Source organism: Engraulis encrasicolus, chromosome 3 (genome assembly GCF_034702125.1).
Source record: "Engraulis encrasicolus isolate BLACKSEA-1 chromosome 3, IST_EnEncr_1.0, whole genome shotgun sequence".
Lineage (NCBI taxonomy): Eukaryota > Metazoa > Chordata > Actinopteri > Clupeiformes > Engraulidae > Engraulis > Engraulis encrasicolus.
Window position 1 is genome coordinate 33564377 of NC_085859.1, and position 12500 is coordinate 33576876.

Genomic DNA, 12500 nt, shown 5'->3' on the forward strand with positions numbered 1-12500 from the left:
TCGAACCCTGGCTCCTGGTGTAATGGTGAGGTTCCTTAGATCACTGAGCCATGATGGTGCTCCGATGGATATTATTATTATCAATATTGTTTTTATTGTTGGCATTCTTGAAGGTGCTGCGTGCGTGTTTACTGTTTTGAAGGGCACTCAGGTTTTAAATAGCTCACTTAGCGAATATAGATATTTAGTAGTAGCCTACCTCTCTGTGCTTCTCCTCATTCCGGCCTCTTTGTTGTTGTTGTCCTTCCTTTCTCCTTGTAGCTACTGTTACTACGGTACTCAGCAATTATGGCCACAGAGGAGTTAGTGTTAAAGAGATGTTTAGAGGCCCCACGCGTGTTTTGGAGTGTGTGTGTGTGTGTGTGTGTGTGTGTGTGTGTGTGTGTGTGTGTGTGTGTGTGTGTGTGTGTGTGTGTGTGTGTGTGTGTGTGTGTGTGTGTGTGTGTGTGTGTGTGTGCATGTGTATAATTATCCATTATGTGTCCCCATTAACCTAACTCTTCTTGAATGATCGTGTTGTTACTGGTAAAACTAAAAAGTATGTGTGTGTGTGTGTGTGTGTGTGTGTGTGTGTGTGTGTGTGTGTGTGTGTGTGTGTGTGTGTGTGTGTGTGTGTGTGTGTGTGTGTGTGTGTGTGTGTGTGTGTGTGTGTGTTTGTGCGTGCGTGCGTGCGTGCGTGTGCACGTGTGTGTAGTCAGTGTGATTGTAAGATTTTGTGTATTTTTGAGGTACACTCAGACACACGTTTTAGTTACTACAGATGGCAAGTGCGCCCTTTTGCCAACCCCAAAATCCAAAATTCAAAGAGAAAGGGTGATATGAGTGTCTTAAAAGGACAGACCCCTTTTTCATCCGAGCTGACCTATGACCTTTGGCACTCTACATAACATTCCTGAAACGGGATAGATAAGAAAGGGGGAGGGGGGGGGGGTACTAGAGGGTGGTAAGGTCACTGCAGAGCAGCAATAAATTGAAGGGTGTGGGGGGTGGTGGTGAGCCAGTCATCAGTGAATTGCATGCATGGCTTGTAAGGATGAGTCCCCCCCCTCGCCTCGGTCTTGCGTGGCCGGCCATGCTTCAAACCATCTGTTCTATTACAGTAAAAGACAAATTGATTTAGCACTGAGGGTTGTTTATTAGCTAGCTCCCCCTCTGCACACTTCAATTGGATTTCCTTCGAATGAGCCATGACTCAGCAGTTTTTTCTTTTCTTTTTTTTTGTTCTTGTTCTTTTTCGGGTGCCCCCTGCTCTGTCTCTGTGGCAGAAAGAAAATGCAGAGAGGAGGAACAATTGACCTCACCCGGGGGAAGATAATTTAGATATCTTGAGTCGCTATCGAACACTGACAACATAGATTACAGTTCAGCTGTTCTGTGAGAGGTGTAAGGCGAGCTGATTAAATGAACGGTGTAAATAGAATGTACATTTGTGTTGTGTAAAAAATATACACAGTAATGGGCCTCTTGAATAATGTTGTGTTGCTGTAATAGTGCTTGAAAATAGTATTTTAGGTGATAAAGAATATAAAAAGTGCTCAAAGTGAGTGGTCTAATTGTATGTTCTCTGTATTAAACAGGAGTGTCTGATAACAAGTCTCTGATTACTCTGATATTGTTTTCAGGCCGACCAGAACCGTGCTGGTGCCTGTTACCGCATCAGTTGCCTTCCATAGTAAAGTGCCATTTTTGGAAATAAGCTCACATTACACCTCCCCTTGAGTTAAATGATTGAGTCTGACCTTTCGCCTGTACTTCCAGACGTTTTCTGACTATGGCAGTGCAAATTTTACCTCCAAGCTAACCATAAACATTGAATCCAATGAAACCAGCTAGCCGCCAATTGGTCTCATACGATTCAATGGTAATTGCTAGCACTGCCATACTCTGAGAATGGTTGAAAGTACAGGAGAAAGGTAAAACCCAATCATTTAACTCAAGGGGAGGTGTGATATTCCAAAACATGGCACAGTATCACTTAAACTTCAAATCCTCCGCGTTTATATACTGGACTCTTTTCTGTATGTTATCATGTGTTACTCGGATGAGGCTGCTGTCGTCTAACCAGCTTTCCGGTTCCTGAACGCTGAGACTTGAGGCGTGAAGACGCCAGCCGGTTCAAGATTAGGTGCGGGAACGAGCAACGGCTCTCACGGTTCTCAGTCAGCCTGAACTCGCTTTGAGTGTAAAACCTCCATCAACTCACAGCCTTGGTGCTGTATCACTGATCAAAACAGCCTCTCTTCAACACAGCTGTCTGTCCCCCCCCTCTCTCTCTCTCCCCTCTCACAGGTTCCTGGATGATTGTCACAGCAGGGCTTGGTGGGAGTTTCGAGTGGTGACTGCCAGACTACCTGGGGTGTAGCGTGTGAGGAGGAAGGAGTGTGTGGTGGACTGGTGGAGTGACCCCCTACCTGGCTTCAGCAGCCCCCCTATCTATATCTCTTTCTCTCTGGGTGGTGAGGCCCCTCAAGGCCCTTAAATACATTTTAAAAAGCCCAAACATGGAGGACGTGGACAACAGGACTTCCCTGGTGAGGGGCGCCAAGGACCTGGCCAAGGAGGCCAAGCGCCACGCCACCAAGAAGGTCGGCAAGGTGGTGGACCGCGCCACGGACGAGTACGCCATGCGCAACTACAGCCGCTTCCAGGACGAGGAGGATGACGAGTACACGCAGCATCACCAGGGCAACTACCACCACCACGCGGAGCGCCCGGCCAACGACGACGAGGGCTCCAGCGACGCCACCGAGGGCCACGACGACGAGGACGAGATCTACGAGGGCGAGTACCAGGGCATCCCCAAAGACGCCGGCGGCGCCGGTGGCAAGGGGGCTCGGGACGGGCACGTGGCCCTCGGGCAGCAGGTGTCGGACAGCGTGAAGGACCGGCGGGAGCTGGAGACGGAGAGGCAGGCGGACGAGGAGGAGCTGGCGCAGCAGTACGAGCTGATCATCCAGGAGTGCGGCCACGGCCGCTTCCAGTGGCAGCTCTTCTTCACGCTGGGCCTGGCGCTCATGTCCGACGGCGTGGAGGTCTTCGTCGTGGGCTTCGTGCTGCCCAGCGCTGAGACGGACATGTGCGTGCCCGACTCCAAGACCGGCTGGCTAGGTAAGAGCATTTTACGACTAAGAACGTTTTACATTGTGCTACTTTAATAAACAACATAACTGAATATAGCATAAACAATAAGGCTGGGCTTGTAGTGTTCTGCGCAGAGACTGGCTGGCTAGGTGAGAGCTAACTGATATTATACAGCAGGTATTAAGCTATATTTTAACAAACATTAAGTCAGCATGAGATACAATGTGAGAGCATCAAATAGGCAGGTAAGGGCTTGTGTAGTCCCAGTTCAGACGCTGACATGTGTGTTCCCAACTCCAAGACCAGCTGGCTAGGTAAGGTTTTTTTTGCTTTACATTTTTGTGTTCTGGTTTTTAAAAATCATTGATGCCGGATGCTGCGTAGTGCAACATTGACCCTGTGTGGTGCAGCTTCAGGCTCATGAATGTTTTGAAGCCTAATAGCATCTAATTCTTGTGTTCAGGGGGGGCACCTTGTGTAAAGGATGTGGTGGTGCTGTGGTGGTGCTTACTTTGGTCATAGTGGAAGGGGGAGAGGGGGGAGTTTAACGAAACAAAAAAACATCAAGGCTAGAAAATTCCAAGATGAAAATTGGCTTGTATCGGCTTTCTTTTCGCTACAGTCTAACACGGAACCACTGCATAACAAGCAAAGGTGATCTAGAAAAATAAATTATAATGAGTGACATTTTCCTTTACTGCACTTTCCGTCACTTCCTGGAACTATTTTGGAACTATGTCAATTGTGATCTGTGTGTCAAAGGCTTCAGGAGCCACCATCTTTGTTCAAAATGGAACACGTAGGTCATTGGCCTAACTCTTGCTTCCATGTCTTTGTGACAGACCATCTTTCATTTATAATCTGGTTTGCCAGCCAAGGTGGAACTACCAAAGTGTGAAAAGTGTCCAGTATTGAAAGAGCATGGAGGAGGGAAGTGTACACAAATAATACAAATTGCGTGGGAATGTCTGCATGAACAAAGTCTGGGTGTGAGATCGCTGCATTTACTGCAGTTATATAATCATGCATAAGATCAACTCTATATCAGTCAATATAATATTAATGTTATTTTGATATTAAAAGTAATATTAACCCAGCAGTGAATGAGCATTGAGATTTACCCGCCACTATCACATTACCGTATGTAATTACATTCATAAATTTGTATAAAGATTTTTACCCTATTTTTACAATAATTACATGGACAGTCTTTTTTTGTTTTTGTTATTATTGAAAGTGTAGAGTTTTGTAAAGGTTGACTAATAATCTGCTCATGCTAGGAGCAGTGGCAGGATATGTGGATGAAAAGCAGACATGGAGGCTGAAGGTTGGGTTGTGGGAGAGAGGCCAATCATTTCATCAAACTAGCCTCAAATCAGAGAGTATTAAACTGATGTAACACAGACTTACATAGTATAAATGAATTAAGACCACCAGTGCCTTGCTCTTTCCCTCGTCTCTTCAGCCCCCTTCTCCCTCTCAGTCTCTCTCTGTCTCTCTCTGTCTCTCTCTGTCTCTCTCTGTCTCTCTGTCTCTCTCTCTCTCTCTCTCTCTCTCTCTCTCTCTCTCTCTCTCTCTCTCTCTCTCTCTCGCGTTCTCTCACGCTCTCTCTCTCTCTGAACTTTTTTATTATTATTTTTCTCATATACTGTATTATTGTCATATATTATTCTTTATATTGTTTTTTTTCTCATTTTAACTACTTTCGAAAAATGCAATATGACCTAATAGTACATATGTACTCATTTATATTTCCAAAAAGTACCCATCCCCCCACCCCCCACCCCTCTCTCTCTCCCTCACTGGTCCTTTTATGCAAAGCCCCGGTCGGTCCTGAGGGAGCCTGCGGGGCATCATGTGCCATGCTTCGCTTTTTGCCACGCTCTGCTTCCACCTCTTTCATGCCGCCTCCCTCTCCCTTTGTCCTCCCTTCTCTACTCTGTCAGGGGGCTTTTAAGACATAATCGCACGTGGCTGTCCCGCCCCACTCCCACTCCTCTCCACTCCGCGCTGCACTGCACCGCTGGCTTGCCTACTCCCCTGGCCTCTCTTGGGCCACCAGATAGACTAGTGGGGCAGTGGGGGATGGGGGGTGTGGAGGCAGGGCTGGATTAACGCACAGGCTAGATATGACTGCAGACTAGGGCCACCCCACCTGCCAGGGGGCCCCCGATTGGCCAAAAGTCAAAAATTTCAAAATTGTGACAAGATGCTCTGTTGAAAAATGAATCTGTAATGTCAACTCATCTCCAGAGCTGGCAGACATGTTATCCTTAATTCCTATTTTGCAATTATGACACTGTCTATGTGATGTCGTCGTGAAATATGCCCTCCGGGGGGCCCGCGGCTACCTGTAGCCTAGGGGCCCCAGTCTATCTTTATCCGGCCCTGTGTGTGTGTGTGTGTGTGTGTGTGTGTGTGTGTGTGTGTGTCTGTGTTGGGGGGGTTCAGGTTCCGATTCTGATTGGCCGCCACATGTAAGCCGGCATGAAAGAAAAGAAAAGCATGACAAAATACAAGCCAGCGACATTGTAACTGCTGCTCATCTCTCGCTCTCTCTCTCTCTCTCTAACCGTCCACTCATCCTCCCATCCTCCCATCCTCCCCCTCTTTCCAGTTTGTCACGAGTGAAGCGTGGTGGAGGAATGAGTGGAGAAAAAATAAGTAAAGGAAGAAAGAAAAGAGGAGTAAGAAAAGAGAACAGGCTTGCTGAAAAGAGTGCGGGGCTTTCTGTTGTATGCTGCTCACAAGCATGAGATCCATTCCCCAAGTTCCGTCTCAATCTTCTCCCAGCCTCAATCTCTCTCTCTCTCTCTCTCTTTCTCTCTCTCTCTCTCTCTCTCTCTCTCTCTCTCTCTCTCTCTCTCTCTCTCTCTCTCTCTCTCTTTCCTTTGCACACTCTCTCACTCTTTCCTTTTTTTGCTCTCTCTCTCACTCACTCTTTCTTTTCCCTCACGTTGCCTCTTCCCCCCCGCCCCCCACCACCACCACCACCCCTTTCCTTTTCCTTCACTCGCTCCCTCTCTTCACATCATACTTTTTTCTCTCCTTCTTGTCGCTCTATCGTTCTGTCTCGGTCCCTTCACTTCCTTTTCCCCCCTTCCTCCTTCCTTCACTCCATCTGTCTTAATAGGTCCTGCAGGGAATTGTTGCTTTTGTTCTGGCTGATGGTGTCATCAGCAGCAGCTTACCCCCATGTGTGTGCGCTACAAGCAGAGCATAGCGTAGCGGAGAGGAGCGAAGAGGAGAGGAGAGGAGAGGAGAGGAGAGGAGAGGAGCGGGAGAGGAGAGGAGAGGAGAGGAGAGGAGAGGAGAGGAGAGGAGTGGAGAGACACGCCTCATCCCTCTCTCCCTGCCACCCACCCACTCTGTCGCTCCACTGAACACCAAGCACTCCGAATTCACAAGCATGACTCAAGAGAAATATCAGCCACTTCTTTTCAATCTTTTTTCCTTTTTCTTTTTATTTATTTCTTTAATTTCAGACTTCTGTCACCGAAAACAGACCAGAAGCTACTCTCACAGCCTTTCCAAATCCTTTTTTTTTAGACAACTGTTCTTTTCTTTTGTATTTTTCAATTAAGCTACCCATTAAAATCACATGGGCACGTACAGATAGACCTTAAAGACTTTTGCCTGTGGTTACTTTCAGCATAATTAATATGAGGACAACAAACTCTTTTAATGCTCCATTAACATATTTGCCTGGTCTTTCTTGTTGTATCCCTGTTGTCTGTGGTTATGGGAGTTAGTTGTTTCCTTAATTTGATGTTCATTAGTCGAAAACATTGCTTGTCACAGTGTTGCAGAATGTTGCTGGAGCTGGAGAGAATATCCCATGGCTGTGGAACAGTGTTGTTATTTTGTGGTAGACCTCTGGGCAGACTTTTAGGAACGGAGTTGAGGAACAGGAAATGTTTCAGTAAAACTGAACCAAATTCAGTAAAATCAACATATTGACCTGAATTGCTCATTCACCTATAAGTAAAGAGATGCATCAGTGAACTGTCAATTTGTGTTCTAAAATTGAAGAGTTCATATGCAAAACCCCCTAACTCCATTTGTGAAGACCTGCACTTCTATATTTTTAGAGAAACCCGTTGTTGGTTTGGTTTACATTCATTTACTTGATAATACATATAAATAGTTATATTACATAAATAAAAAAAAAAAGTGCAATTTTGATAGTTTTGTATTAAATAAAAATGAATTAAGATTATTTTCTGAAAAGGCACTTAGGGGGTTTTGCATCTGAACTCTTCAATTGTACTTTCCCTGTTCCACTTCAATCTAAAATGGTGAAGTGTATTGTGCAGCTGCTTATGGAACTTCCTGATGTTTCTAGACAGGCCTCTAGATTACCACCAGCCAACCGGCCAAATGCTGGTGAAATTTCAGTTTGGCTGGTAGAAAACACCACCTTACTAGTCACTTTGACCCATTATTAAGTGTGTGTTAGGCTAGTAAGATTAAAATCTACCAGCCATTTTGGTTGGTGATGTAAAAAGTTAAATTAGAGCCCTGTTTCTAGAACATTCCTCAAAAAAATCTATTTTACAGTAGGGCCCAGAAGCTGCAGATAGGGCGTTATGTTAACCACGAGTGTACAGCATGTCCAGCAAAGTGGTTGACTTTTGGGCTGGCATATTGGCAGGCGAGGGGCCTTGGGCTGGCCTGTGCGTCTCGTGTTTTACCTTGATGGGATGAGCGCGGGGATGGGAACGTGGCTAATCACAAGTGCTGTGTGATTAATATGACCTTGCCTAATTGCCCTCCGCCTGCCTTTTCTGCTCTCTATGCTCAATTATGGCTCTGGCGTGAAGAGATCCCGCTGAGATGTGGCTCATTTTGAGGAACAGGAAGTACCATGGAGGTAGAAGAAGAAGAAGAAGAAGAAGAAGAAGAAGAAGAAGAAGAAGAAGAAGAAGAAGAAGAAGAAGAAGAAGAGAAAGAAAGAAAGAAAGAAAGAAAGAAAGAAAGAAAGAAATAAAGAACAAAGCTGGCTGGCTTTGAACCAGGAAAGCAGCCACAGAGGTGTTTCTGCAGAACTGCTGTGTGATTGAAGTGATTCAGACTGTACACTCACTTGGATTTTATTTGTCTTTAGCTTCAAAGTAGTCTTTCTGAATTAAATGAATGTTATTGACTTGACTCTAAAAGTCTTAAAAAGTAACTTTGAAATGTTTTGCCTCCTGATATAGAGAATGGTAGCAGAGAGAGAGAGAGAGAGAGAGAGAGAGAGAGAGAGAGAGAGAGAGAGAGAGAAACAAAGACAGAAAGAGAACGAGAGGTATAATTTTATGCAGATGTTTTTTAGCTGGCCAATATTTTCTTGTCTGAAAAGATTAAGCTGCTCTGCATTGCTCTGGTGGCTTCTGTGCATTTTTACAGTTGCAATGTCTAAACCAGAATGGCGCTTTAATCAACAATAAGAACACAAGATTGTTTTTTCCACCAATTGTTTTGCAGAGGTATGCTTATGATTTACCATGCTTTTGTAGAAGGAATGATCAAATTTTACTGTGGCTGGGGGTTGCTGCAGCGCCCTATTGCCTCTTTTCCACTGCCGGTTTTCTGGTAATCCCACAGCTCGGCCCAGTGCGACTCGGCCGCCACTTTTTCGCTTTTTGATTGTGCAGGACACGGCTCAATGGAAGAGCAAACAGTGGCGGACGAGTTGCGCTGTGTCGAGCTGTAGGCCTACCAGAAAACTAGTGGAAAAGAGTCATATAAAGGCTTGCATGCCCATGGGGACCCAGGACCCAGTCCGGCTTCAGTCATCTCCCAACCCTAGCCCACCATTTTCTCTCCCACCTTTCCTGCCTCTCCTCTCTGGCATATCTAATGAAAAGCTAAAATGCCCAAACACAAATAAAAAAGAAAATCCTTCTGGCACAAGGCTGCCTTTTGCCCAGGTGCAGATACAGTAGGAACTCCATCACCATCCATATGGAAGAACGGAGAGATTAGGAAAAGGCTTTTTGTCATCTGTGTTGTTTTTTTGTTCCGTTGGCTATTTTCGGTGCCTAACTAAATGCATATCTGTTACCGCAAGCAATTTTAACAAAATGATCACGACTCTTGCATTTTTTTTCTCCATCAGAAAGCTTTTACACTTAATGTCCCATATCATGATTTATTCCCATTTGTTAGAAGTAATTAATTCATGTCACAGACACACAGACACACACACACATGCACACACACACACACACACACACACACACACACACACACACACACACACACACACACACACACACACACACACACACACACACACACACACACACACACTTCTGCCTCATTGCAGTGTGTGTATACTGGACTGCTGGCATGCCAAACTTCTCCTCACCCCCAGTGCTGCCCAGTGGCAGAGCAGAAATAACGAGAGGGAGAGAGAGAGAGAGAGAGAGAGAGAGAGAGAGAGAGAGAGAGAGAGAGAGAAGAAACAAGGGAGGAGAGGGACATGGGCGACAAGGAAAACAAGCGAACGTCAGACGTAACAGCATTACGGCGGAGCGATAGGGATTTGAATGGGATGGATGACTAAAACACTGATTGAATTACGAAATTGAATTAGCGGCTAACAGGATCCTATAGGAATCTAGCATGGCAGGCGGGCGGGCAGTGGGGGGTGGTGGTGGTGGATGGTGGGTGTATGGGTGGGGATGGGGGTGTACTGTATATGGGTGTATACGGGTGAATGAAAGGAGAGAGGGGTAGGTAATGATATAGATAACCAAAATGAATCAGAGTTACGCATGATGGAAAGAACACACAGAGTGAGAGAGAAAAAGAGAGAGCGAGAGAGACAGACACGCAGGCAGACGGACAGGCAGGCAGGCAGTCAGACAGACAGACAAAAAAGCGGGCACATGACGAAAGAGGCTGAGGGCGCATTCAAGAGAATGAGAGCAAGAGTCACACAAAAATGAAAGGATATCCACAACCCTATGATGCAATTCATGACGCCCCTTACAATCACTTATATGCCTACTCTATGTGACTGAAGTCCAACCCCTGATGACCCAGTGACCACATAGACTGCCATTGTCATGATGCAATGTCTCACAAATTCACACCAATGACAGCAGCTTGAGCCTGTGTGTATTCATGCCTTTGTTTAAAGGTGCTGGAGGCACACTTGGCACACTTGTGCAGATTTTTGTTGTTTGCCTGACAATTGTGTAGCCTGGTTATCACAGACGTTGCGTTTGTGTACACAAACTATGTCTGGAAGCACTGCAGTTAGCATGCTGTTCTCGAGTTAGAAAATAAATGGTGCATTTATTGCTACTCACCACCAACAAATCCCTCCAAAAACATGTTCTGTTTACCTCTTAAGAGTCAATATAGTATATAATCTGTCCTGTGATTCATCGATGCGAGCTGCCATTGATATTTAAGCAATAAATGCTGCATCTATTTTCTACTCGATAAGAGCATGTTAAAACCAGCGCTATCAGACGCAAGTGTGTGTAGCTCTCCACCAGGGGGCTCCAGAGCTACACACACGCACCGTCAGTGAGAACCAGGCTAACAATTGTGGAACAGGTGGACGGATATTGTGCGCTATTGCGTACGTATATTGCTGTATAATAATAGGGGTGGGCAATTATTTTGGCTCAAGGGCTGCATTGGGTCTAGAATATTGACCGAAGGGCCAGATGTTGCAGGCAACTTGCCCATGTCAATAATGAAAAATAGTTTATGCTAACGTAAATTGTCAGCTATGTCATTCCTGCACATTGTAATGAAAAGCATTAAGATGTAGCAATGTACTTGGTTAATCTTAAGTTCACAAGCCCCCTGTTTTAGGTAGCCATTTTAAGAGGGACCATATGAATTTGTACTTGTATTTGTATTCTTTCTTGTAAAGGCTCTGCGGGCCACATGAAATGGCTCAGCGTGCCGCATGTGGCCCCGGGCCTGAGTTTGCCCACCTCTGTTATAATGGGTACATGAACATAAATGGGTGCATACATTTTGGAGGTCAACATGTTCAAAATTAGAGAAGCTTTCAACTTGGCTTTGAAGGCATCATCATTTTTTTGCTCTTGGTGTCAAGTTCTAAAGGTTTTCATTTCCTCTGTGTGCTCTTGCTGTAGTGCTGAGTGATTGCAGTTACCGGCCCACCGGCACCTTGTGTGTCAGACAAGATTGTGCTCGTGAATGAATCAGTTTCCTTAATTGTTTGACATTTCGGGAGTGACGGAGGCAGATTGATAATGATTTTAGTCTGTGATGAGGAGCGATGAGAGGAGATAAAGCGTACGATAAGAGGATCTAATTTGGACTCAAAAGGCCAGCTCTTGACCGACGACACAAAAAAACACGTGCTCAATTACACTCTTCCCAAGTTTGGCTCTGCAGTTCTTCTGATTGAAGTTGTAAAACATCAAAATTTGTTTTTTTTTCTGTCTGCACAAAATTTGTCTTCAGAGTTTTCTCTGGCAAACCTCGCCCAGAAATGCTCAGATCAATGAGCAGACAGTCCATGTCCATGTCAAAAAGACTATTGAGACGGATGTAATACAACATATTTTTTCATGAATGTTTACAAAATAATTAAATAACATTTAATTCACATTAAACATTAAATCTCCATCTCCAAAGTGTCAATGTCCAAAGCTGTCTTTGACTGTATAGCAGACATACATGTATGAAAAGTGTAGGCTATGTTTCTATAAGTCACAATGAGTACTTTGGGTAACACTTTTTTTTTTAGGGATACATCTATTAGCACTAATACATACAATGCTCCTGTATAAGTAACTTGTAAGGCATGTACAAAGCAAAATCAAACATTTTTTAGGCATGTACCGGTATTCGCAAATGTCTTGTTCATGCACAATAAGGGATTTATTACCAATTTAACCTTAGTAAGGACCTAGTAGGCCTTAGCGTTTGCTTAGTACATGCCTTACAAGTTACTTATGCAGGCATTAACATTGTATGTATTAGTGCTTATAGATGTATCCCTAAAATAAAGTTTTACTATAATTGGATATTGGTGGAAAATATTCCTGAAAAATATAACTTTTCAAAATGGGTAGCATAACTTTTGGAAATAAACTAGTGTTACATACACTCGCCTTTTAGGTTTTTCCAAGCTGTGGTTTCTAAGTCTCTGAACGCCCTGCCTTTACTGAGGTTAACATGCGCTAACTGTGATACTCACATACTGTCATTCCAACAGGATACAGTGTACAGAAGTATACAATACAGTATGAATGTGTTTTGCTGTTATCACTGTATTCATATTGTCGGGGGGTGGGGGGCGATTAAAAATAGACATGCTGTATTGAATGAATTGAATGGGAGTATTTGAAACTAATTTGGGAGTGTATCCTGACATCCAAGTATCGCACATCGTGGTGTCAACGATAATCGATTCGGCGATGCAATCCAATGCG

The 12500-nt window shown here is 44.6% G+C and overlaps 1 protein-coding gene across 1 annotated transcript in view; it reads left to right on the forward strand.

Annotated features, from left to right (window-relative positions):
- Window positions 1-12500, forward strand: part of sv2ca (synaptic vesicle glycoprotein 2Ca) — an 88445-nt gene that overhangs the window by 10310 nt on the left and 65635 nt on the right. Inside the window, exon 2 of the mRNA XM_063194441.1 lies at window positions 2290-3108. Coding sequence (XP_063050511.1) covers window positions 2502-3108 — 607 coding nt within the window. The 5' untranslated portion in view covers window positions 2290-2501. The remainder of the gene's footprint in view (window positions 1-2289; window positions 3109-12500) is intronic.